Source organism: Nothobranchius furzeri, chromosome 4 (genome assembly GCF_043380555.1).
Source record: "Nothobranchius furzeri strain GRZ-AD chromosome 4, NfurGRZ-RIMD1, whole genome shotgun sequence".
Classification (NCBI taxonomy): domain Eukaryota; kingdom Metazoa; phylum Chordata; class Actinopteri; order Cyprinodontiformes; family Nothobranchiidae; genus Nothobranchius; species Nothobranchius furzeri.
In genome coordinates this window covers 10,207,362-10,233,953 of record NC_091744.1, presented here as the reverse complement: position 1 = coordinate 10,233,953, position 26,592 = coordinate 10,207,362, and the positions used below count along the sequence as shown (strand labels likewise).

General features: G+C 42.9%; 1 protein-coding gene across 1 annotated transcript; it reads right to left on the bottom strand.

The window, feature by feature from the left end:
- Window positions 1-22,783: 22,783 nt before the first annotated feature.
- Window positions 22,784-25,176, bottom strand: LOC139069734 (uncharacterized). Its single transcript, XM_070550628.1, has 3 exons — window positions 24,347-25,176; window positions 24,210-24,265; window positions 22,784-23,091 (listed from the first exon to the last, which is right to left on the bottom strand). Exons 1-3 carry the CDS (start codon window positions 25,065-25,067, stop codon window positions 22,906-22,908), a joined length of 963 nt encoding a protein of 320 aa, XP_070406729.1. The 5' UTR covers window positions 25,068-25,176; the 3' UTR covers window positions 22,784-22,905.
- Between the last annotated feature and the right edge of the window lie 1,416 nt (window positions 25,177-26,592).

The window sequence follows — 26,592 nt, the reverse complement described above, 5'->3', positions numbered from 1 at the left end:
GGATGGATGGATGGATGGATGGATGGATGGATGGATGGATGGATGGATGGATGGATGGATGGATGGATAGATAGATAGATAGATAGATAGATAGATAGATAGATAGATAGATAGATAGATAGATAGATAGATAGATGATAGATAGATAGATAGATAGATAGATAGATAGATAGATAGATAGATAGATAGATAGATAGATAGATAGATAGATAGATAGATAGATAGATAGATAGATAGATAGATGTCCTGTGTCTGTCAGGTCAGTATGACCACAGCAGGTCTTCAGGTGATTATCGTGTTGGCAGGGGTTTCCACATGAAAAGACCCCTGTTTCTTTGTCTTCAGGTGTGTAAATATTGTGCTAGTGGAATATGAAAGTAGTGCAACTATAAGGTACAAAAACACAGGGAAAAAGATCAAGAGTGGGTCTCACATCAAGGAGGACCCTGAGGATGTCTTTGTTGTCAACTTCAGAAGGGGGAAGAGAGTAGCAGAGGAGGAAACTGGCAGAAGGGGGAAAAGATGCCAGAGAGAGCTCAAAGGATTTGGTCTGGGCAAGGTGATCGGTATTCCTCGGCAGTCTGCCTTCTGGCTCAGATCAGTGGGAGTAAGCTGGCAGCCAAGCCAGAGGGCATAACAGCACAAACACACCTTCAGCAGTACACTGCTAGAGGCACGGCTTCACAATGTGCAGAGGCGAGAGTCGGAGGAGATGGGAGGAAGGGAAGGAGAAAATAAATACACTGTAATTATCCTCAGATCATCAACCCCTGACATCCATTGTAAATGTGTGTGTGTGTGTGTGTGTGTGTGTGTGTGTGTGTGTGTGTGTGTGTGTGTGTGTGTGTGTGTGTGTGTGTGTGTGAAGCCTGATTTCATCAGCAGTTGTGCCACATCAAGAGCTCATTAGATTGGACCGTGCTATGGGTTATGAGCAATCGTGGTGCAAAGGTCAGGCCGATGATGTCATCTGTGCTCGCATCATCATCTGACTTGAGTTAATCCAAAATCCTTAGTATGAGGATTTCATTAGACACCTGTTAATGTTCAGCTACTGCTACTGCTCTGGCTAAATAGGTACCTGATGGGTGGGCAGAACCAGGAATGTCAAGACAAAGTGGAGTTAAAGTGGAGTTCAAACACACACACACAAACACACACAACTGTGTGACAGGTTTTGGATGTCCTGACAAACACCTCCTGTCTTCTTGGGTGACTGTAAAATGATCCACTTGTGTGCAAATGACATTTGGCTATTATGTGCTGAGACGAACAATATATCCCAAAACAGCAATGGTTTATACTGCAGGAAGTTCTTCTATCCCATATTACACACTTTTAGCCTCAAATTATCATTAAAACATTAATTTAAAATTTTAAAAAGTGTACTAAACAATATTCAGTCAATTGCGTGGTTAGTTTTTCTTTCTTTTTTTTTTTTAACTGTTAACAACCTGAGGAAAACTGTAGAGCACATATCTCAGACTCAAGGCCCACGAGTCAGATGCGGTCCCCGGAGCATTTTTATGTGGCCCGCGAGATAAATATCAAAAATATATTAAAACTGGCCCGCTGGGCGATTTTACAGCAAAGACTTCAACTCCCATGATGCTTTGTGGCATCAGCGCGGAGCCGACGCGCCCCCTCCTTTGTGTTTTTTCCAGCGCCTGCTGCCGGTGTCTGCAGCTCCGCTGTCTCGGACAAACTAAACACTCCTCTCACTCAGCGCCGAGTTCACTCAGCTATTTTCTGACGTTGAAGCCCAGAAACGGAGATTCTAGCCGCTCAGTAATGTGTTCACGACTGAAAGAGAAAGTTTTCCAACTAACGTCCAGACAGAGCCGATATAACTCCAGCGAACAGCGACATGCTCAAACCAGCACGGCTCTGTGGTTGCTGTCGTTGTGTTTCCTCCCCGACACACAACAACGTGGTCAAGCTGCTCAGACATGTTCATCAGCACAAACCTATGTGAGCACCGAGGGCGTCAGTTTGTTTTCAGAATTGCTGGGGACAATAACCATACACTTGAGTGGGGTTTAAAAATTGCTGGGGACAATAAAGTAGGCTAGCACAGGGGTCGGAGGCTCTGGAGCCGCATACGGCTCTTCCATCCATCTGATGCGGCTCTCTGTGCTTGTAAAATAATGAATGGATATTTAAATAAAATGCTTTATATTTTACTGCATTAATTTTACATCTGTATGCCAATTCTAAATGTAAAGATTGTCTGCGTAAACCTGAACAGGTCCAACCCGGTCTTACTGTGAGACCGGGTTGACGCGTCACGCTTGTGTGTAATCATAGGCGCTTCCTGAGCTGGAGGATGTCAGATTCTGGGCTTCTCAGACAGGTTCCTGGATGCGTCGCCACATTGGAGACAGGAACAAGCACTATTCAGCCAAAGTTTCATAATCAGGTGTGGCAGTGTGTGTGTCCTGTCACAGTGTCCCGATAGATAATGTGCCCTGGCTACTTGGCCAAGGGGTTGTCCCTTTGGCTGACTGGTTAGAGCGTATGACTCTCACCAGGGAGTCTTGGGATCGAATCCCGCCCGGGCCCTCGTTTCTCCACTGTGCCACATATTGACGGATAAACTCAAGGATGTTGGTTGTTTTGAAAGAATTACCCCAACGCACACTGATGCGCATGGATGAGCTGACATTTTAATCGTTAACGCACATCGCAGAGGTAACTTGATTCCCATCAGAACATCAGAGCTTTATACTGGACACTGTGTTCAGTGCGGCTCGGAGCGCCCACGGTGGACAGTGAGCTGAAGATCTGAGGGGTTCGCAGCGCAGTGCAGAACCACGGTGCATGCGATGATTTCCTCCCACTGAAGCGGTCTGGAAACCCGGTCTCTCTGAGGGATGTGTCACTTGGAAAAATGTTCTTTTTATGAAATTATGAAACTTTGGCTGAACAGCGCTTGTTCCCGTCTCTAATATGGAGACGCATTATGCATCCAGTCTGAGGCAGAATAGCTCTTCAGCTCATAAAACACCTGTAGAGACATTTGATTACGCACAAAGTTTATGTGGAGCAGAAGCGGTTGGGCCACGGCAGGTGAAATGTTCCTAGCCTACATGAAGTGTAACATTAATATGTTACTGGACACGCTGGTCTGGTTGGTTAGACCAGTGTTTGAAGTGGAAAACACACACACACACACACATACACACACCAATTAAAATAATGCTGATAGCGTGGACTAGAAGACAGGTGATGGTTTACGTATTTAAATGATGATCAGGCTGCTGTAAAATGTCATCTCCATCCACATCCAGACAGAATTGTCCTCTATTCTTTCTCTATTTGCTCTGCTCTTGTCTGGGCTGACATAGCTGATGGTGCGCGCGACGCGCCTAACTAGCGGCTGATGCACATTTTACGCATTTGGAGAGGTGGGCTGGATGCTTTGTTTTTCCTGGAAGATGGTCCACTTAACGCACAGGTGTAGACTAAATATTAATGACAAATGAATGAAAATTAAACTGCAGTTTTTACTTCATATTTTATAAATAAAAATGACGGGGGAACACATTTATGACGTCTTTTTAAACAAAATTTTCTAGCGCGACCTGCCTGCTTCACTTAGTCACTGCTTATTAAGGTCAATCCAGAATTACCGTGGCCCACCCAAAAATGAAAACCTGGCGCCGCGCCTGTTATAAACCTCTGCAAATGGTTGTTCTTCACTTTATCAAACTCAGACTTTGTACAGCTAATGTCAAGATGTAAAATTATGAATTCAGTCGAGCTCTTCCGTCCCTCCCTCTCCTGCTCTCCTGGAAACCCGACATCGGCTGTCAGAAGCGGGAGGTGAAGAAGGAGATGAGGCAAACAGAGTGAGTGCGACGTAAAGAAACCAGACTGGTGTGGAGGTGAGCAAAACAGCTGGAAAAGTGTGGGTGTTGAATCCCCCACGGGTGAGACACCCATGCGAGCGACCGGTACCGGCTGCTGTCACCTGGTTGTGAGCAGCTCTCTGCTGTCTGAGGGTAGGCCCCGCCCACAACGCTGCGGCCGCTGTGGCTCCCAGTGTTTTCTTTACTGTGGGAAACGGGTAATAATGGATCTTTGATGGGAACAGGTTGCCGACCCCTGGTATAAGATCTGAGCTGGTAAAACAAAAATCCTCATCAGCAGGCTTTTTTTAAAGTGGGGGGGACACAGCTGCCAATCACATATTTTGCCGGGGACATGTCCCCGGCGTCCCTGGTTAAAATGATGCCTATGGTGAGCACCTGTTGTCATCTAATGTTGTCATTATTATGATGAAGATGAACAAAACAACAGGAGTCTCCTCCTCAGCTCAGATCAACCCCATGATGCAGGTATCTGGCTGGAACAGGTGAGCATCACAGTAAACCAGTGGAGCAAACTGAGCTTTAAATATGTTGGTTTTATGCTCTTTTTCTGCTCCAAAACATGACAGTTAACAGGTGAGATGTTGCATTTTCATTTAAGATAAAATGATGTTTTTATTTTGTTGTTGGCACGTGAGAAAAGATTTAACCTACAGTAAACAGGAAGTGGAAAGGCTGCAGATAGATGAATAGAATAGAAAATTCCTTTATTGTTCCTCAGTGGGGAAAGCTAGACATCACAGCAGCGATGACACGTATTACAGGAGAAAAAAGGAGAATAAAAAATAAGAGAAATGAATAAACAAGAAAACATAAATCCTGAATAGATTTTAAAAATGCTGATTATACCACAAGTAATGAATACCACTGATGCCTTTTATTTAAAACTGACTTGCTCGTGTGTAATTTGGTTATTCCACATTCAGTGTTAATGCAGAAATATGTTTGTTTCCAAATTTAAAGGTTCAAAATTGCATACATGTTGATAAAGAAAATGTGCAAATTTGCTGTCACTTTTTCAAAAAATATTAAGTTTGGCCCTCGGCTCCATCCCAGAGTTTCATTTCGGCCCCGTGTGAGTTTGAGTTTGACACCCCTGCTGTAGAGCATCCTCATAATACAAATGCTTTTGTCTTGAGATCAGTGCATTTTAATGTTAAATATTCACCTTCCTATTTAAATGAGCATATATTCTGTGTCCACTTTGGTGTTCATGTGTCCTCCTCTGCCCCTCTGCAGTGCGGGTTTCCACAAGGCTCGGATTTCGTCCCCCTCCTATTCACATTGTACCTGCTACCTCTTGGTTCAGTTGTCCGAAAGTATGGGATATATTTTCACTGTTATGCAGACAACACTCAACCACTTAAGAAAACACTTTAGTTTTTTCATTGCAGGCCTAATTTATTTGTTTGAGTTTTACCATTTAATTTAATTTAAGTTCCATGTTCCATGTGGATGGTGAAAGTACAGTTTAAAACTGTAAAAAATAGCAATCTATTGACCCATTCAAAGTGACAAAGTTGAATAAAATGTACTGAGTTTGTCAAACAGCAGGACTTTGTAAAAATATAGTCAACAAAAATGTGTATCTCTCATGCAAATACTTAAATTATGTGTCTGTCGACTTTTAACTTCTGACATATGTAAACGTTAAATACTGAAATAACTGCTAAACCCTCTTTCATAATTTATCTTAAACATAATTTCACTCTCCAGAAGCTGAAGCAGAGGCCTTGAGTTTGAGTTTGGACCTCTGAGGGATTAAACTAATTTGAGAGCTATAGATACATTTTTGATGCTTTAAATCCAATGCAGCCTTAATGATGAATAATCTTCATTATTATTCTACATTTCTTATAATGTTGTGTTGTAAGTGATCAATACGGTACCATCGTGAACCTTCAGAAAATCTATGGAGACATTCGAGAAAATCACTCTTCAAGGCTGAACTGATATGAAAAAAAGCACCATCTGATGTTGTCTCGACTCCCTTTCTGCTCTTCAGCCTCATGAGATCTTCACCAACATCTATCATTTGGATTGGAAAAAATTAAAGGCCCTTGCTGTATTTTAAAATATTAGGAGGAATCCTAATTTAGAATTCAAGTCTGAAATTTCCAGCTGGACAAGGTCAGCACGTTCATGTGACCAGAAACTGAATTAAATAAATAACTGCAAGAAACAATTAGCAATGCATCAATAGTCAGATCAATAATTATGTTGGTAATTATCACTTTTGGGATTGGGGAGATGGTCTTTCTTTATTGATGCACTCTAATTCACGGGTGTAACCTCGGGGCCTGCAGAATAAATCAAAACACATCAAGGTAAACTACATTCCCAATTCCTTTATGACAGAAGTGAATTAATATAGCCTCATAAGTAAAATATTAAAATCTGAACTCACAGGAATAGTAAACTGAGCTTTCCTCCCTCCACAGTTTTTATTTGGTTTTTCAGGTTCAAATAGAAAATTCTGATCTATACTCATTAAAAGTTTGAAAAGTAAGCACATAAGGTAATTGATTTATTTAATCTGTTAGAAACTGTACACTTTGTGAAAGGGAGTAGTGTAAGATATTTTTTTATGATTATTACTAACCTAATTGTTCTGTTGATTATATGCAAATAAATTGCTATCTATTACTATTATTTTATGCATCAGTGCTAATTCCTTGTCCATGTAAACGTGGTGATACATTAGATTCTGATTTTACTCCACCATAGTTAGGAAACTGTTCTTTGTGTTAAAGACCAAGTTCACTTGGTTTTTTTTTTCCAACACAATTACAGTGGTCTCTAGTATAAATTAATGCCTAGTCAGTCAATCTCTGTGAGAATGAAGCTCTCACTCCTGTTTCAGGAAGTTTATGTGAGCCAGAGAAGAGAATTAGATTTTGGAGTCTTATTTCCTGATAATAGGTCATCTGGCCTCTGATTGGCTAACAGCAACAGAACTCTACAACTGACTATTCACTCTGCAACGTTGATGTTTTATCTCAACAAATAACACAAACCTCAAATCAAATCAAAGCTTTATTTATAAAGCGTCTTCTCTGTCGGGAAGCCCAAGGCGCTGAACACGGTTCGTGACAAATGTGAAACACGATGAATAAATCGATAATAAAAGCAATTCAAATAGTGCAAAAAAGGTAAAACATTAAAGTAGAAAACAAATGGGTAAAACAAAGGATAAAGAGACCAATGAAAGCAGGGAAATAAAATCAACATAACAGAGGGCCAAACTCAAACACGCTCAGGGAACGCCAAGCTTGGAGGAGATCTGCCATGTGGTGGAGTTGCTAATGCTAACGGTTAGCGTCTGCTAGCCGAGACGTGCTCTGCTGTTTCCTGGATGCTAAAGCAAAGCCTTCACCATTATGAACCAAGATGGGTGAGTCCATGAATGATAATTTGGCAATGTGACTTATAATTAATAGCTCTGAACCATCTATTCCCTTAGCCCTCAGCAGTAACAACTTTATGGGATTTTTCACAAGTAAAATTAATTCTATTAGAAACAAAATCTTTAGCATCCTCCCTAATGCGATTTCTTCTTCCTCAGTAAGTGAGGCAGCATCTGAGGTAACTGTAGAACCTCATCTGTGTTTGAACCGTTTTGATCCAGTTGAGTTATCAAAAATATTAGCTTCATCTAAACCTTCCACTTGCATTTTAGATCCAATCCCAACAAATTATTTAAAGATGCATTTCCTTTGGTTACTGCCCCCATTCTAGATATAATCAATTTATCCTTAGTAAATGGATATGTACCACAGGATTTTAAGGTTGCTGTAATCAAACCTTCACTTAAGAAGCCTTCTCTGGATCCAGATGACCCAATGAATTATAGACCAATATCTAACCTTCTATTTTTATCCAAAGTCCTGGAGAAAATAATGGCCATCCAAGTATGTGAGCATTTAAACACTAATGATCTGTTTGAGGTTTTAGAGAGTATCACAGCACTGAAACTGCATTAGTGAGAGTTACAAATGATATTCTCATGGCCTCAGATAAGAATCTTGTGTCTGTTCTAGTTTTGTTAGATCTCAGTGCTGCCTTTGACACAGTAGATCACAATGTTCTTGTAGAAAGGATTGAACATGTTGTAGGGATCAAAGGAACAGCACTAGGCTTGTTTAAATCCTACCTGTCTGATAGATTTCATTCATGACAAATCGTCTTCATACTCCAGGGTTACTTGTGGAGTACCACAGGGTTCAGTGCTTGGACCAATTATTTTTACTATATAAATGCTCCCAATTGGTAAAATCATTAGAAAGCATGGGATAAACTTTCACTGTTATGCTGACGATACTCAGTTATAATTTTCCATTAACCCTGATGAACCTAATCGGTTGGGTAGATTACAGGCTTGTCTTGAGGACATAAAAAAATTGGATGACTCTAAACTTTTTGCTTTTAAATCAAGACAAGGCAGAAGTTCTCATCTTTGGACCAGAAATCCAGAAAAGGAAATTGCTTAGGCAATCACCTGACCTGAATGGCATTACATTAATCTCCGAGAACAAAGTAAGGAGCCTTGGTGTTATCTTTGACGAGGACATGCCATTCAAATCCCAGGTTAAACAGGTTTGTAGGATTTCCTTTTTCCACCTTTGGAATATTGCTAAGATTAGAAGCATCCTTTCCAGGAGTGATGCTGAAAAACTAGTTCATGCATTTATTAAATCAAGACTGGATTACTGTAATTCATTACTCTCAGGAAGTCCACAGAATGTAGTTAAAAGTCTTCAGCTTGTCCAAAATGCTGCAGCTAGAGTTCTGATGAGAATTAAAAAGAGAGATCATATCTCTCCTGTCTTAGCTTCCCTACAATGGATACCTGTTAAATTCAGAATAGATTTTAAGATCCTCCTTCTCACATATAAAGCTCTTAATAATCAAGCTCCATCATACATCAGTGATCTTATTGTTCCATACGTTCCTAACCGAGCACTTCGCTCTCAAACTGCAGGTTTACTGGTGGTTCCCAGAATATCTAAAATTAGGATTGGAGGCAGATCTTTTAGTTGTCAGGCTCCTCTCCTGTGGAACCAGCTCCCAGCATTAGTCCGTGAGGCAGACACCTGGTCTACTTTTAAGACTAGACTTAAAACTATGGTTAAAATCTGATGTTAGCCCAGATCTGGACAAGTGGGGGAGTAGAGGGAGGTGGAGTGTACAGTCAGTAAATACGGCTCTCCCTTGCCCTGCCTCCAACATGCCTCCATCTAAAAAGGCTAGGTTATCCAGAGTTACTGTAAATCCTCTAATATTGGCCTGTATTCAATTAACGGCCGGGTATCATATTTTGGCCAGTGTCAGAGTCGGCGGAGGTGAATAATGGCCGGTATTTTATTGTAGCTTATCTGCGTCCTGAGCACGGCCACAGTAACATTATCAAACCAGGTGTCGCCACCTCAAAAACTAATTTAACACGCGATTGTTCATGTCGGCTCATTTCCTTTCATGTTTTCTGTCTTTTATTCGTGCCTGATGCGTTTTGCTGCGGAGTGGGGCACATCACCTTGTCCTCCGGTGACGCACCGATCACTGATGTGGCCGCCAAGCAGCGAGCACTACGCTGTTTTTGCGGTCGGTAGATCTTTTAGAACTGCAATTCAAAGGTAACTCATAAGGTGAATGTATATATGAACCCAGGTAGCAGTTTTTCTTTAGGATTGAGAGGAGATGCGGGAAGATAAACAGGCAGGACAGAAAAATAGTCAAATGAAAACAAGTTAGTTTTTGTACCTGGTGGTTACAACAAACAGTCACCATTGAAGGTAATCAGAAGTGAGGAACAGAAAATGAAATAATTATTTTAATGTTTAGAGCAGCAGGAACTCTGAGAGGCTGCAGGCGCATCAGTGAGTTTGCGGTCGCTGCACAGGGGGAGGGGGGAGATGGCTGAAGCAGAAACTACCGTTGTTAAAAGAAATGTGTTTAACTTTGAAAATGTGGGCGCAATTTTAATTGTCAAAAACTCCAGCGAACCATTAGTTCATTTTGCTCAAATAGAAATAGAGGCCTGCCTCTAATTCTGGTCCTCCTTCCAATAAAGGCCTGGAGCTCGATGAGCTTGAGTCAAATACAGGCCCGGGCCTGTATTAGAGGATTTACGGTATCTCTGTAGTTATGCTGCTATAGGCTTAGACTGCTGGAGGATACACTGACCACTTTTCACACTCTATTACTTTCTTCTACAATCTGCTCTTTAACTGTACTATTTTCTGCAATTTCAGCTGTTAACTTTATTTGTTCTTTAAGTGTTTTTCTCCCCAGAAGAAGCTACAACGATGTTCTGCTGAGCTGTGGTGGCCTCATGGAGGGGGCCATCATCTAGCACACTGCTGCTAACCACTTAAACATTCTCCCTCTCCTGATAATAACTTTTTGCTTTCCTTGACGTTGGATGTGCTACTGCTAGTTTACCCATTTAATTATAGATCCACTAGGATAAATACAATAAATTTTATCTCTTGCCAAATAGAATATTTACTAAGAAATCTCAATGTAACCATAGACACATAGCTTGGTGTGTGTGTGTGTGTGCGTGCGTGCGTGTGTGCGTGTGTGTGTGTGTGTGTGTGTGTGTGTGTGTGTGTGTGTGTGTGTGTGTGTGTGTGTGTGTGTGTGTGTGTGTGTGTGTGTGTGTGCTCTGTCTTCTCGATCCCCAGTGAGTCGTGGTGGATGGCTGCTTATACTGAGCCAGGATCCTCTGGAGGTTTCTTCCTGTTAAAAGGGAGTTTTCCTCTCCACTGTCGCTGTATGCTTGCTTAGTATGAGGATTGCTGTAAAGTCACTGACACTAGTCAGTGATTTGATGCAATTTGCTGGGTTCCTTATATAGGAAACATTTTTTTCTGATTGGCTTAATGAACTGACCTGAATTGGAATGTTTATTATGTAAAGTGCCTTGAGATGACTCTTGTCGTGATTTGGCGCTATATAAATAAAATTGAATTGAATTGAATTATCTGGCTTTTCTAATACAAATATTTCCCTGTCTGTTTTCTATCAGCAGCTTATGCAGGATATAGGGGTAGAAGACTACATTCATGTTCAGCCGGTATGTTAAAGAGCAAATTGCAGGTAACATTTTTTTTCTAATTCATACAAAGTGCTGTCCAAAAAACCCTATTTGAAATGATTATTGTGGATATTTAGTCTTAAAGGTATAGCAATCAACGTTTCAGAAGAACCGCCATCTCAACGTTTTTTTTTAAATGCACATGTGCACCCCTCTACCAGTCCGTGGAGCATGCTTGTGCACACTCTGTTAACAAGTAGCTGCCGGCTTTGCATCACCTGTTGACTGTAGCAAATTCTTTTTTTCCACAATGTCAGATTCTCCACCGGTAAGTTATAATCCATTAGGTATTACGAGCAGCTCCATAGCTAACTATAGCATTACAAAAAGTTGTATTGTTTTGCTGATTGGTTTAGAGCTTTCCTGAGGAAAGTCTTGTTGGTTCCGATGCAGACTACGAGCCCATGTCCGGTCCATCCCGACCAAGATTCAGGAATAATAAAGAGAATAAGAGAAGAGTCGAGCTGGTTTCTGGGTCGGATCCAGCACACAGAAGCCTGCATGAGCTTCAGAATAGAACGACAAGTGTCTTTCTCTCAGCTTAGGGAGCCAGTCAAGTTGCTTTCTGGGTTGGAATCAGATCAGAACCATCTGGGACCTACAGGAGAGGATCATGCACAGCTTTTAAAAATACCAGCTCGACTGGCTCGCTGGTTTCTGGGTCGGATCCAGCTCACAGAAACCTGCATGAGCTCCAGAATCTGATCACGAGTCTCTCTAAGCACTAAACTATGCTATGTGAATGGATATTAACGAGTATGAGACAGCTGACAGACACTCACTAGTTTATTATTGTCAAGTATTACTATTATCTTAACTGACCGATACCATTTTAATTGTTTGGTACATGATAGTAATCTGTACAATATTGTGATGTCAGCATGACAGTTTAGGCTAGCACCGTTAACTCCCAAGCTGATCCCCTGCTGTTTCTCCCCACATCGCAGCACAATCTCTGCTTTGGCCGATGGTTTCTCCCACTGGTCTGTCTCTGCTCTCTGGGGTGTGTAGCAGACTCTTAACTTTATGGTTTTGGTCCATCAGAAGTAGAATTATAAACATTTAAAATGTCCTCTGTGTCAGAGCCGGCATTAGAGAGATATAAGGAACCACCTTTCGTCAAGCTTTTTGACAGGTCTATTGTTCTTTGAGCTTTATGCCCCCCGGCCCCCACCCCCACCCCCCCAAGAAAACCATTCTTTGTCAAACTTGACAGGTGTATTGTTCTTTGACCTTTTGTGATGTAATCTTTAATGACCCTATATGTCAAGAAATGAATTGATGACTGTTGTGTAATGATGCATGAAGTTATTGATTGTAGTCCCCTTTTGTCAAGATGTATATTGATGATCTGCTTTGATGTATTCAGTCTGCACCACTTCACGTCAAGTTAGGATTGATAACTCTTTTGTGTTAGGATACCTTACCCCACAGTTCCCACAGCCCCTCCCTTTCATACGTGAGACCCTCCAACCCTGCACACACACACACACACACACACACACACACACACACACACACACACACACACACACACACACACACACACACACACACATTTAAAGCACTTCCCTCTTTCGGAAAATGCCTGACTCTCTCTAAGACAAGTAAAGAATTTAGGGTTACCAACTCTAAAGATGGGCGGACACTGTGCGACTTTTTCACTCATAGCACTCAGCTTCAGCTCAAACTGTACGACTTCCTCGCAGGATAGATCTCACGAGTCATGCGCTCACAATGTACGACCCAGTTCTTGGATGCGATCTGACTGCTCACACTGTACATCTGGTAGCAACACGTCGGCCCTAAAAATATGCTAACAATAGCAGTTTTTACACAACACATCAGCCTGTTGTCCTTCGGGAGCGCTGCAGGAGGACACACATGGGTTTATGGGGGTTGGATGAGGAAAACGAAATAAAGAAAGTAAATCTGTGTTTTGTGATCTGTTTAATTTGACATGAACACGACAAACACGCTTTCTTGACAATCTTTGTGAGTAAAAAAAATGTGGAGAAACAAAAACGAACAACGTGTGTTATTAGGGAAATAGCGGGCGAGCGGAGTTGATGCAGGATTGAGCAAGCGCCGTGAGCGGTTCTGATACTTTTTGGGTCGCAGCTGCTCGCAGCGCCGCTTCAACAGTGCGATACCCTCACGAGGGACGAGCAAAATATTAAACATGCCAGAAGTTTGTGCGAGCTCACGACTGCTGAGCGGTAGCTGGTCACGTGGTGTTAATCGCCTCTCGTAACCCCCTGTATACTACACGACGCTCAGTGCAAAACTCGCCCCGATCTTGTGGATTCTCGCACGAGTGGAAAATTGGCTCAAAACAGTGAAAAAGTCGCACATTGTACACCCGGCTTAAACCATTCAGCATCCATACAGACATTTGTCTCAGCCACCCCTCTCCTACCCTCCTGTCCTTATCCTAGTGTTAAATTCACAACAACGGGAGTCACCATACATCCATAGAGACAATTGTCACCTCAGCTCACTTACCTAGACAAAGCATCGACTTACCTTTGTTCTGTAAATGCATCCAATACATGGGAATCAGTTGTAGGGGTTGTTTCCATGCAACTAAAGCCCTTTTCAGATAGACATTCTGGAATATGTGTGGACAATTCAATCCAGTTTTTAACCGGAACTGTGTTTTCAGACTAGGGTTGTCACGGTATGAAAATTTAACCTCACGGTTATTGTGACCAAAATTATCACGGTTTTCTGTATTATCGCGGTATTTTTTAAACGGTGTTGCATATGTTCAGAAAGCATTGATAGTCCTGTTCTACACAAACTGAAATAGTTCTGAAAAGGTTTAACAGTGTTTATTAAACCTAAAATAACACAAAGCCTTAGCAAAAGTGCAACTTTTCACAAGTAAAGGAACAAATAGCTTCTTTTTCTGGAACATGTTACAGTAGTCAGTGCAGGTTTAAATTATACAAATCCAAACATTCGAAACATAAACAATATGTAAACAAATCAAAGAAACACCACTTGTTTTCTCATATACTTGTTTTCTTCATTATCAAAATGAAAATCTAAAACTCCAGTCCACACTTGACTTGAGCTCTGTACAAGTCAACCTTAAAAAAATATGTATTTAAAATAAATAGCCACTTTAAACAAATTACTAAAATAACTACTACACTATGTAATCAAATCCAAATGTTCAAGTATAAATGGCATTGAATAAGTAAACAAATCAATGACAAGGAACTAATTGTATATTTCTCTTCATCATCAACAAATAAGATGCTTCATCCAGCAACAGGGTGTCCGTGACACGGTTTAAATGCTGGCAGAGGATGCTGCCGCTGCAGTTTATAGTGACTCGTTGCATTCTCCCTCAACCAAAAGTCCTCACGTCATGCATTTAAGCTAAAATGCTAATGTTAACTTACCTTGCACTGGCTGTAGGGACGTGGGTGATGGTCACTCAGATGTGCCATTAGATTTGAAGTGTTGCTGCCTTTTGCAGACACTTGTTTCCTGCACGTTCTGCAAACGGGATAGCCGTCTTCTATTAACTGTCCCTCAGCATTTTTCAGAAATCCAAAATATGCCCATACTTCCAATTTAGTCTTCTTTGAGGGCTGATGGATGTCCTGGGTGCTGCCGTCTCCTCCTTCGGCCGTTATTTCAGCTTCAAAGTTGTGGTGCCGTTGCAAACTAAAAAGTGCATGTGTGCGCCGCGGGAACTTCAGCTGAAGCGACGGTGGCTGGTAAGGGTCATCGCGCCGAAACCGCGGCCACGGTAAACCCACCGAGATAATATAGTTTTTTAAAAACTGGACGGTTATTTTTATTGTCAACTTTTTTACCGGGGTTTACCGCTATACCGGTTACCGTGACAACCCTATTTCAGACACACTACTTTTGTACCGGAACTTGTCCTTTCGGCTGCCTTCACACAGCAGGGAAAAGTTCCAGATGTCGGGAGGTGGGAGAAATAGTGCGGTGGGAGTACATGCGTCATTTACTCAAACAAAGCCATTCTGTCAAACATGACAGACAAAGAGATAGAATTCCTCTCACTGATCGGACTTATGTTAAGCATAATTCTGCGCACACAAAGACGCACAAGAGACCAGGATGATGAAGCTCAATTGTTAAAAGGAATCACTGAAGCGGTGTGATGCGCTCCGTCGCGCGGAGACAGTACCGTAGGAGGCGAGCTGCTACAGCAGCGGGCTATCTAGGTGCGCACAGCGTCCCCCGGTCCCCTCCGCCTCCCCCTCCTCCCTGTCCGGAACTCGACCTCACCAGTCTGAAGCAGCCACCTTGTCCGTAACAAGTCCGGACCTGTTACTAGGGGCTTCGTCCGGTTAAATTACAGAAAACGTTATCCGGATGTTTGTATTCAGACACATAGGTCTTACGGACAGAGTCCGGAACATTTCCGTTTTTCATGACCTGTCTGAAGGGGGCTTAACAGCTCCTTCTCTTTCTAAGCAGGAGGTATTTGGGTGGACAGGCTCAGTTCACCAGATTCAAGACATCAACCAAGCACATTCCATTTAGGTTGGCTTTGCATGTAAATCAAGGCATCAGCAGTCAAAGCTCAGCCCCCCACCCCCACCTCCATCCCCCCATCAACCAGTGACAGCTTCCACTTGTAAACTAATGCAGCAAACAGTCATCTGACAATGCTCTGCCAGATAATGCTGGGGGCATCAGTTTACAATGAAAGAAAGAAGTTCCCCTTTTAAGGCTAGTTGATCATTTATAACCATTCACCAAACACATTTTACAACAGAAGAAGTCATCATTACACACACACACACACACACACACACACACACACACACACACACACACACACACACACACACACACACACACAGAGGACTCCTTTCATCCGGCCAACCCCCTCTCCTCCCCACCTTTTCCACAGCAGCAGAGAGCCTCTTTAATCAATCACAACCCACTTGTGTCACACATCTCTCCTTTACTGGGGCAGCAGTAGCTCAGCAGGTTGAGCGGGTAGGTTGTCTAGTAATTGGAAGGTTGCAGGTTCGTTCCCAGCTCCGGACAGATAATTCTGCTGTTGTGTCCTTGGGCAAGACACTTAACCCACCTTGCCTGCTGGTGGTGGTCGGAGGGACCAGTGGCGACCGGTGGCGCCTGTGCTCGGCAGCCTCGCCTCTGTCAGTGCGCCTCAGGGCAGCTGTGGCTACATCGAAGCTCATCACCATCAGTGTGTGAATGTGTGTGTGAATGGATGAATGATACACTGTAGTGTAAAGCGCTTTGGAGTCCTTACTCTGAGAGGCACTATACAAGTGTGGGTCATTAAAACATGATTAAAATGTTCAGAATTCAAATCTAGGCTCTGTCACGCTGGAGGGGGCTTGGAGCGCGTCGCAGAACCAGAGTGCGTTGGCATACAGACATAAAATTAACGCAGTAAAATATAAAGCATTTTATTTAAACATTCATTCATTATTTTACAACCACAGAGAGCCGCATCAGATGGGTGGAAGAGCCACAGTATAACTAGTGGGAAAAACCGTGTCGGATCCATTATCTGAAGCACACCGCGATGTCAGTTAAGTAGAAGAATTTACTCAAACTCCACTTTCCAATGTTTTATCAATCTACCAACATCTAATCTATTTTTTTTAGCCGCAATTGTTGTGTCATCCGACAGTGAATGGGATGGCGAAATCCCTCTTTCTCAATTAGAACGCGAGACACCCCACCACCACCACCACCACCAACCCCGCAAGATGCATTTAGCCAGCTCGACAGAGCTTTGAGCAAACTCAGTAAGTGATTTTTATACGTAATTTAATAACATGATATATCCCTTTCAGCTGAGAAATATCTTATTTCTCCAGAAGGGCAGGGAGAGAACAGACACGATCAGGAACGCCCCTCGCAGCAATACGCCACGAGTCAAGACTTTATCCCACCCACACCTCAACACGGCTGTGACGAGGGGGTAGTGTCGCAGCCAGATCAGCTGCCTGTGACCAGTGATCAAGACTCAGCTCCATGCCGTCCCGCCGCTGCTACACAGAGACCTGGTAAGTAATCAGAATAAAGTGTTTAATAAAGTTTTTATTAAAAGATGATGATTCATTCATACTCTCTATTTCTCCATCCAGAATTACGTCGGAGGAGGAATCAGCTCACTTGTCTTCAAAGAACGAACCCGTATGAAAATGGCCTACATGCTTTTCAGATCTCCTTCGGGCTTATGAACATTGTGGGCAATGTTCTGTCTCTGTGAGGATTAAAAGAGAGAGAAGAAAGAGGACCAAGGATTTTTTTTTCATTCATCAAGTTTATAGTAGGTTTTCTCTTTGTATCATGAGTCATACGCCCAGGGCCAGATTAAGACTTCGTTGTACCCTGGGCAACAATATTCAAGGGCCCCATTATCACGACCCAAAGATCACCATAATATGGTCACATACAGAATATTTTACTGTAATATGCAGTAAATATACTCAATACTTGAATGCCTGACTTCACGTAACCCGCTCAGGGTAACCTTTGACCCACCTTGTGTGGACTGACCAATGAGGAGGGTCTTAACTTGAGGCTCTCTCTTCATTGGTCAGTCTGCATGAGACTGACTCTCAACTGACGTTCAAAGTCGTAGGCAGCGAAGCGTCTCTGTGCAGCGCAAAAGCCCGGGTGGACAGTTTGTTTAATGTAGGGTGATCATATTTTCATTTCCAAACAAGAGGACAGGGGATCTGTGCCTATGACGTCACACTATGGCAACGCCACACAAACCATGTTGGGACCCATTTTTTGTAAGAACTAAATTAATATCAGATTCTGCCAATAAAAGGGCTCTAAAACAATAAATACTTAGCATATTTACTGCAAAATCTCGTTTTTCTGCTTTAGTGCTGCAACAAGGTTTTATTAATAATAAATTATAACTTTTGTTTTACTACAGCATCGGTAAGCTTCCTGTGCACAGATTATCAAGGATGCTTGTTTCAGCTGTGAGATTAGACGATAGGATCAATGATCAAATAAATTGTCACAGACTCCATGGAAACTTTCAGAGAATCCACAAATAGTGGCTTTCAGATGGTTTTGTTACTTTTTGCAAGTTTAGAAAAGAAGCAGATGAGACAGCATGTCTGATAATTTAGTTTTTCATCTGATAATATTAGAACATGTCAGCGATGTCTGAGGAGCTTTTATAAACACTGTATAACTAATACTCCTGGAGAGGGTATGGATTACACAGAGGCTTCTGGGGAGCCCAGTTATGGGGGTGGGGTGGTGGTGGTGGTGGTGTGTGTGTGTGTGTGTGTGGGGGGGGGGGGGGTCATTTTGCCTTGGCCCCCAAAATGTCTTGAAACGGCCCTGGCTGTGTGACTGAGTTTTGAAGGTGATCTGAATTGTATCAGATATATAAATATGACATGTGTGTAACTTATTGCTTTATACAGGTAAAAATGTGTAGTGGAGATAAATCTACCTACATTTTTCTTTTCAACACTTTGTTTTGTTTTCTTGTTTTTATTTAACTATTTCCTGCCCTGTCTGTCTCTCATCTTCCTGCATCTCCTCTAAACTCTCCAGAAAAGCTGCTGCCTGGATTCTTACTTTTTCACCTCATCAGTTACTTTTGAGCAGATCAAAGGGATCTCCTGACCGCAAAGCGGAGTGCGTGTTTCGATGTTGCGTCAGTGAGATGAAATCACCGCAGCACAGGTGATGAGCTCCGCAGTAGCAGAGCGCCAGGCACAAATAAGACAGAAAGTAGAGAACATGTGCGGACATGAACGATCGTGTGCTAATTATAGTTTATTGGTTGCGCCACTTTGAGAATGGACCGTGCGCTGGACGCAGCAGCCTGGAGCGCTGCGCACCGATCATCGCTCTGCCGCTCTCTGCTGAAAAGAGTCCATGAATGATAATATAGTAATATAGGTAGAAAACTTTTTTCCGGCTCACCTGAATGTGAAGGATATACAGCTCCCCCATCCGTGCTCCTGGATGAAAAGCCGGACATTTTCATCAATACAAGAACCCGGACATCCAGGACAGAGTGAAAAGCGGACATGTCCAGGGAAAACAGGACGTACAGTCACACTAGTTTAATATCAAGCGGGAGATTACAGATACAGTAATTTGCTCGTGCCCTTGCTGCCCTGGGCCCTTTAGAGTTTGTGGGCCCTGGGCAATTGCCCAGTTGCCCATATGGTTAATCCGGCCTTGCATACGCCTGAATATTGTGATTTGCTACCGGATTGGTTCGATCTGAGTGGACTTTCAGATTTGGATGATGATGAATTAGCTGCAAATAATGGGATTTTAGATAGAATTCTAGCTAGCTTGCCAAACTCCTCCTCGTCCTTCAGATGAGGCCGAAGAAATTCTATTAAATTCAGATCCGCCATCTCCACAAACTTTAGATTAAATTCGGAGGCAAATAGAACAATCACACGATGTTAACCATACACCTGAATACAATAATTTGCTGCTGCCGGATTGGTCTGATTGAAGCGGACTTTCAGATCTGAGTGAAGTAGAGGATAAATTAGCTTCAAATGATGACATTTTAGATCGAATTCTAGCAGGGGCGTAGCACCAAATTCTGGGCCCTAGGTACAAGTCTTCTAGGTGGGCCCCCATGCTCAATTACTTAATATCTCTCTTACACATTTTTTGTCATGCACAAAAATCCTGGAATTTATTTTCCAGTAAATGCTCACTGACGGGTCTTCATGTTAGCAAAATCACTTATGAGATCTTTAAAGTCCAATCCTTTGGCTAATTGGCTTTCAATAGGAAGAAGAGCTAGGCTGTTCAGTCTATCCTGGGACATTGTTGATCTCAAATAATTTTTCACCAGTTTCAGTTTGCTGAAAGCCCGTTCACCCCCAGCAACAGTCACAGGTAGTGTGCAAAATATCCTCAGTCCAATACAAACGTCTCCAAAAATGCTCTGTAATTGCATCCTGTATAGATGGCATTAAGCAGCTCAAGAGGAGACCGAATGTGTGGAAATGTGGCACCATATATTATTCTCAGGTGTAGCATCTCATTCTCAATTTCAGCTGTGAGATCCTTGTAATATTTTCTCATCAGTGCCTGGTATGATATCTTCATCTGCTCTTCAGTCATGTCTGTCATGGTTCATGATGTTAAGCCTTGCTGATAAATATTGATATATTAAATACATATGCCATGAAATAAACCAGGTTCTCTCTGTGAATGTAATGTACTCTAAATTTTATAATCCCTGCATTATCAGCCAAATTATAAGATTGTCCATTTTCAAGATCAAATATAAAGAAATTTAAAACAGGCTTAAAATATCTAACCAAGTCAATAACAATCCTCTAACACCAGTGTCATCATGCTATACGAAAAACAGTGGCAGCTTCTCATTCCTGAGATTACCACGAATCCATCGATACCAAGTTTGTCCTGGTCCATGACTGGGAAGGAGCTGAAATATCCACACAGAGTGAACCTGTTTTTACTGCGAGGTCCGCGAATTAATTGGCGGCGGCCGCCCGCGATAATAATTCTGATTAATATATATATATTAATTAGTGTTATCACTGATAACACTAATTAATTTATATTTGATCTTGATGGTGAAACTAAAGGTGTTTAACACTGAACACCTAACATGAATGCAGCTTCTGAGAGCTAGCTAATATCAGCTAAAACTGTGTTCAACTGCTGCTGCTCACCTTCCTTCTACTTGCTTCTGTTCAATTAACTTTTTCTCCTTCTCCTTCTTTTCTTTTCTTTTCTGGAAGCCAGATTTCCCTTTCTTGGGAAAAGACATGACTGACTCTCCTGCCTCCAGCTCTGGCTGTCGGCATCATGTCTCATTTGCTGTACATGCGTCAGTGCAGCCCCTGGCCGCAGGTGTGGACTAAACCACTTTGCACATTTTTAAGGGGTGATAGATGCCTCAGAGATTATTCAGTTATTATTTTTAAGGCGAAATTCTGTTTCTTAACCTCTTTATCCAGGTAAAGGGAAGTTTATTAAGACATTAAGTAAGTTGGGGGGAAAAAACAACAACAATAAAACATTTTTATTCAAAGCTGTCTCAGAGCCCCTCCCTGCAGTGGGCCCTGGGTAAACGGTAGCCCCCCCCCCCCCCCCCCCCCTCCCCCCCCCCCCAGTCCAACGCCCCTAAATTCTAGCCTGCCAAACTCCTCCTTCAGATGAGGCCGAAGAAATTCTAATAAACTTGTCAGCGCCTTCTCCTCATACTTTAGATGAAATTCTGAGGCAAATAGAACAATCATATGATGTTAACCAACAAGGGGGCGGGAGCAATAATCTCAATAATTCCAATGATGCTTTTAATCAGCGTGAAATTAGAGAAAACTTATCTTTTTCAATAAACCACGGAATCACAGACCCTGCAGAGTTTTCTCTCAAAGTTATAGATATATGAAATAGATTTGCTGAAAGGGGAAGTCAGATCGCTCATGCAAATGATAGGATTCAGTTTGAAATCAACACACAGCATTCAACTCACCAAATTAACTTTAATTATGACGGAGCAAATATGATGCAAAATTTTCAGCTATTTTTCGACAAATTAGTCCAATCGAATGAAGCGCTGGCAGCTGACTATGATTTTAATTTCAGACTGCAGGTGGTGAATAATCCATCCGGTGGTGGGAAACAAAAAATTGAGAGTATTCTTGATCAGGAATTAGTGGAGAAAAAGCGATTTCATCTCGTTTCACCCCCCGAGACCGATCAAGCCTTGTGTTTCGCGTTCAGCTTAGCCGGGCTGTTAATCCCCGCAGCGACAGATACAGAGTTAATGGATGTGGCAAAAAATATTTTTTACGGCCCCCAGCTCGTCTAGGAGATGACTGTATTGAGGGCGTAAAGAAAGATATGTGAATTACCGGACCAAACCAAGGTTCACTCTCTTAGAGGAGTTTATTAACTAAAAATCACTGCTTTATGCAGGCAAAGACAAAATGAATACAAAACCAAAAGGACGTCCACACTGGGGAATTAACAATACTAATCAGAAGGATCATCCAATACTGGGAAAACAACGCTAATATCTATAAACACACAACGCCGGTACTACTCCGGGAAAACTAAAGGAATGAGATAAACACAAAAAGCTCCACCAAAAGGGTGAGCTGAACTCTTTAACGAGAAGACAAAACGAGCTCTGGCTCCTTGGAAGTGTACCACACAGGTAATCAAAACGAAGACTTTAACGTCTGGTTTACTAGGAGGGACAAAAGAGGAACACTCGTTTTAACACCAGGCCTCTGCTCAGCTTCCCTCCTCGAATGACAGAGGGAGCTGTCTTTTATAGGAAGCTCCCTGATTCAAGAATTAGCAACACCTGGCTCAGCTAGAGCCAGGAGAACAGGCAGGAGCGCTGAGGCCATCTTGTGGCCACAAAACGGACAGCGTCCGTAACACCCTCCCCCTCAAAACAACTAAAATTTATTTTTGTTGTTGCCACTAAAACAAGAGCGCTCCCACTAACTAACTAGAGAAAAAAACCAGCTAACTAACTAACTAACTAACTAAATCCCTGGATCTCGGAAGGCGGGCTGATTAAACACTTTAAAATCACGCTGCACTGATCCTCAGCGCTGCGGAGTGTTCCCGAGATGGTAGCTTTCGCTACCAACACTAGCCTTAGAGGAGATCCTCACAGCTAAACTAAAAACAAGATCTCTACTAGGGAGCCTCAATCTGGGTGGCATCAGGATAGCGCGTCAGCCATCATGTTGTCCGCCCCCTTCTTGTGGCGGACTTCGATGTTGAACTCCTGGAGGAGGAGAGCCCATCTCATCAGACGTTGATTGGCGTTGAACATGCGGTGGAGGAAGGTCAGCGGGTTGTGATCTGAGAAAACAACAGTGGTGAAATGGTTGCAGACATATACATGAAAATGTTGTAGGGACCAAATTAAAGCCAGAGTTCCCTTTTCTATTGTAGAGTAGTTGCGTTGTGACTGGTTGAACTTCCTGGAGAAATAGCAGACGGGGTGATCAAGTCCGTTAGCATCCTCTTGGAGAAGAACAGCTCCTGCTCCGGCGTCAGAGGCGTCAACCTCGATTTTAAAGGGCCGGGACAGATCAGGAGCAGCCAGGATCGGTGCAAAACACAAGATTCCTAAGAAAAAGTAAAACCTGGTGACAGACTGGGGTCCAAGAAAAAGGAAGATTAGTGACAGGATTAGAGTTACCAGCAGCGAGTTAAAATAAGGTCGGAGAGTTTGTCCGTTTTCTGAGCTGTGACCAAAGCATTATAGCTTAGAGGAAAATTTACAGCAACCTGGGGCTTCATAACAGCAGTGGTATCTGCAACGGAGTTGTCGTCTGACAGGAAAGGATGCAACACAGAATCACGGAGGGTTATCTCCAGATCCTTTTTAGCTTGCGCTCTAGTTAGCACACAAGCAGGCAGAGGGCCTGCACTATCATGAACTTCGGGTTCTAAAATGAGTTCAGGCAGAGGTACGACCAAACCTCCAGCAGCATCGTTCCCTAAAATCAAATCAACTCCCTTTGTAGGGCGTTCGTTCAACACCCCAACCAGAAAATCACCTGAGACTAAGGGGCAGGTCAGTTTAATGTGGTGCATTTCGGCCGAGATAGCTCCCATCTCGACACCTTGTAGTAACACCGAATAGCCAGCTTGGCTATTTTTAGAAAACGATAACAAGCTTCGTTTTATTAAAGTTAGGGAAGCTCCTGTATCTCTCAAAATAACAACTTTTGAGTCGGCTTCAGAACCCGGAAGAGAGACAAAACCCTCTGAAAGGAATGGCTCATAGCAGGGATTCGGTTTTTAGCGCTAGCTTCTTCGCAACACTCTATTTCGGTTCTGACCTTATTTGGAGAACTTCCGGCTCTACGGTTCTTCAGTTTCAAGGAATAACAATCACGGATGACGTGGCCACGTTTATGGCAGTAAAAACACTCTGGTTTTTTGGGATTTGAGTTTGGAGTTAGTCTTACACTGGGTCTGAATGCACGGTTCGCGTCAGTACGAATCTCTCTGACCCGGTGAGAGAGGGAGAACTCATCGGCGAGGAGAGCAGCCTCAGAGAAGGAATTCACCTTCTGTTTGTTTAAATAAAGAACCAGTCTTTCGGGAAGATGTCGTTTGAACTCTTCAATTAATATAAGCTCCTTTAGTTCAGCAAATGAGGAGACATGAGAAGCAGTGCACCATTTCTCAAATAACACAGACTTTAAATGGGCATACTCAACATAGGACTGATTTACCTGTGGTTTTTCGAATCTGAAGCGTTGTCTGTAAGCTTCAGGAAGTAGTTCATACGCTGTGAGCACAGCAGATTTCACCTTGTCATAACTTGCTCCATCTGTTGGAGACAGAGCGGATACCACCTGAAGGGCCTTACCTGTTAACTTGCAAGTCAAGAGGAGAGGCCAGACCTCGCGAGGCCACTGCAGCGTCGCAGCGATCCGCTCAAAGGCAAGGAAGTAGCCGTCCACTTCTGTCTCCCGGAACTGGGGCAGTAGCGTGATGCATTTACTAACATCAAAAGGCGGAGTCCGCAACAACGGACTGGCGGGTTCCACTGGATCCGGGCGAACTCCCGTATGGGAGGCAGTCGAGTCATCAGGGTCCTGAGAGGAAGTCCAAGCCGCGTCAGGAACGGGCTTCTTATTTCGCAGCTCGATCTCGAGCATTTTAAGCTGAGTTTTGGCATCCAGTCTCTTTAAGTCCAACTCATGGCGTAACCGCCGTTCGAGAGCGCGTTCATCAGCCTCAATGCGCAGGCGAGCGAGCCGGAGTTTCAGGCGAGCTCCACTGAATGGAGAAGTCGAAGGACTCTGATCTGGTGACGGTGAGCCGGAAGAGTATTCTTCTGGTTTGACCTTTTTCTCTGGAGTCACCGGAGGCGATGAAGGGCGTGAGCCGGTTTCGGAAGGAGGCGGAAGGATCTCTTGAGCCTCCAAATAGTCCACAACGAACTTCCGTAGAGCGTCTTTTGGGAGCGATTTCGGGACAACCAGATCGAAGTGGGCAGCTACTTCCTGCAGGTCGGCTTTTCTGCAACGCTCCAGCAGCCGGCGCGAGGGAGCCTCCACAAAAGCCCGCAAGTTAAAGGTTGCCATGGTGATGTCCGCTCCACCTCCAAGAGAGAAAAACAAGGTTAGTCCAGAAAACACAAATAGATGTAAAAACCGGGCATAAATGTACAAAAACGACAAATAAATCCCGGACGAGCCCCCACTCTTTTACGGCCCCCAGCTCGTCTAGGAGATGATGGTATTGAGGGCGTAAAGAAAGATATGTGAATTACCGGACCAAACCAAGGTTCACTCTCTTAGAGGAGTTTATTAACTAAAAATCACTGCTTTATGCAGGCAAAGACAAAATGAATACAAAATCAAAAGGATGTCCACACTGGGGAATTAACAATACTAAACAGAAGGATCATCCACTACTGGGAAAACAACGCTAATATCTATAATCACACAACGCCGGTACTACTCCGGGAAAACTAAAGGAATGAGATAAACACAAAAAGCTCCACCAAAAGGGTGAGCTGAACTCTTTAACGAGAAGACAAAATGAGCTCTGGCTACTAGGACGTGTACCACACAGGTAATCAAAACGAAGACTTTAACGTCTGGTTTACTAGGAGGGACAAAAGAGGAACACTCATTTTAACACCAGGCCTCTGCTAAGCTTCCCTCCTCGAATGACAGAGGGAGCTGTCTTTTATAGGAAGCTCCCTGATTGAAGAATTAGCAACACCTGGCTCAGCTAGAGCCAGGAGAACAGGCAGGAGCGCTGAGGCCATCTTGTGGCCACAAAACGGACAGCGTCCGTAACAATATTCATCATCAAACCAGGCTTTCCATTCAAACCCCCGTTTCATTCAGCGATGGGATTCAATTTGAAAATATTGTTCAAAGAAAATTTGTCATTTTTTTCGGAACCGACAAAGTCATTTCTAAATTTGAAACAGATTTTGCCGACCGTTCGAACCCGTTGTTTCTTTTGCTGCTGAATCACCACTATTACGGCATAACAATATTAAAGGTTTTTAGGCGTTAAATCTTTTTGTTCTTGGTGTTTTAACCCCCTATCAGACAATGAGTGAGCATCATTGTGCATGGTTTTGCCCTGTGTGTAATAGCAATTTATGCAAATGAACAGAAACCTCGCTCATTACATGTTCTGATTGTAATCGGATATGTCAAAATTTAATTTGTTTTCAAAAACATAAAACACCTGTTTACAGACCTCAAGCAGACAGGGCTGTTTCTCCTAGCGAATTGCTTAAAAAATGCATGAGTTGTAAGCGTGTTTATTATATCGCTATGGGTAAAACCAATTCAGACCATGTTTGTCCTACAACCAAATGCACCATCTGCAAACAACTGCCGGTCCACAGTAATCAGTGCTTTATTCAGCTTGAAAAAAAGGATGAAAGATTAACGGATAAAGTCATTTATTAATGACACGGAAACATTTTAGGATCAGAAAGGTGTGCATACACTGTTTTTGATCTGCGCAAAATCCGATTCAGGCGAGATTTGAGAAAAATACGGCGTGGGGTGCATACAAGATTTCATCATGCAGATGAGGCGGCCTAAATTCAGCAATTATACATTTATTGCTCACAACGCC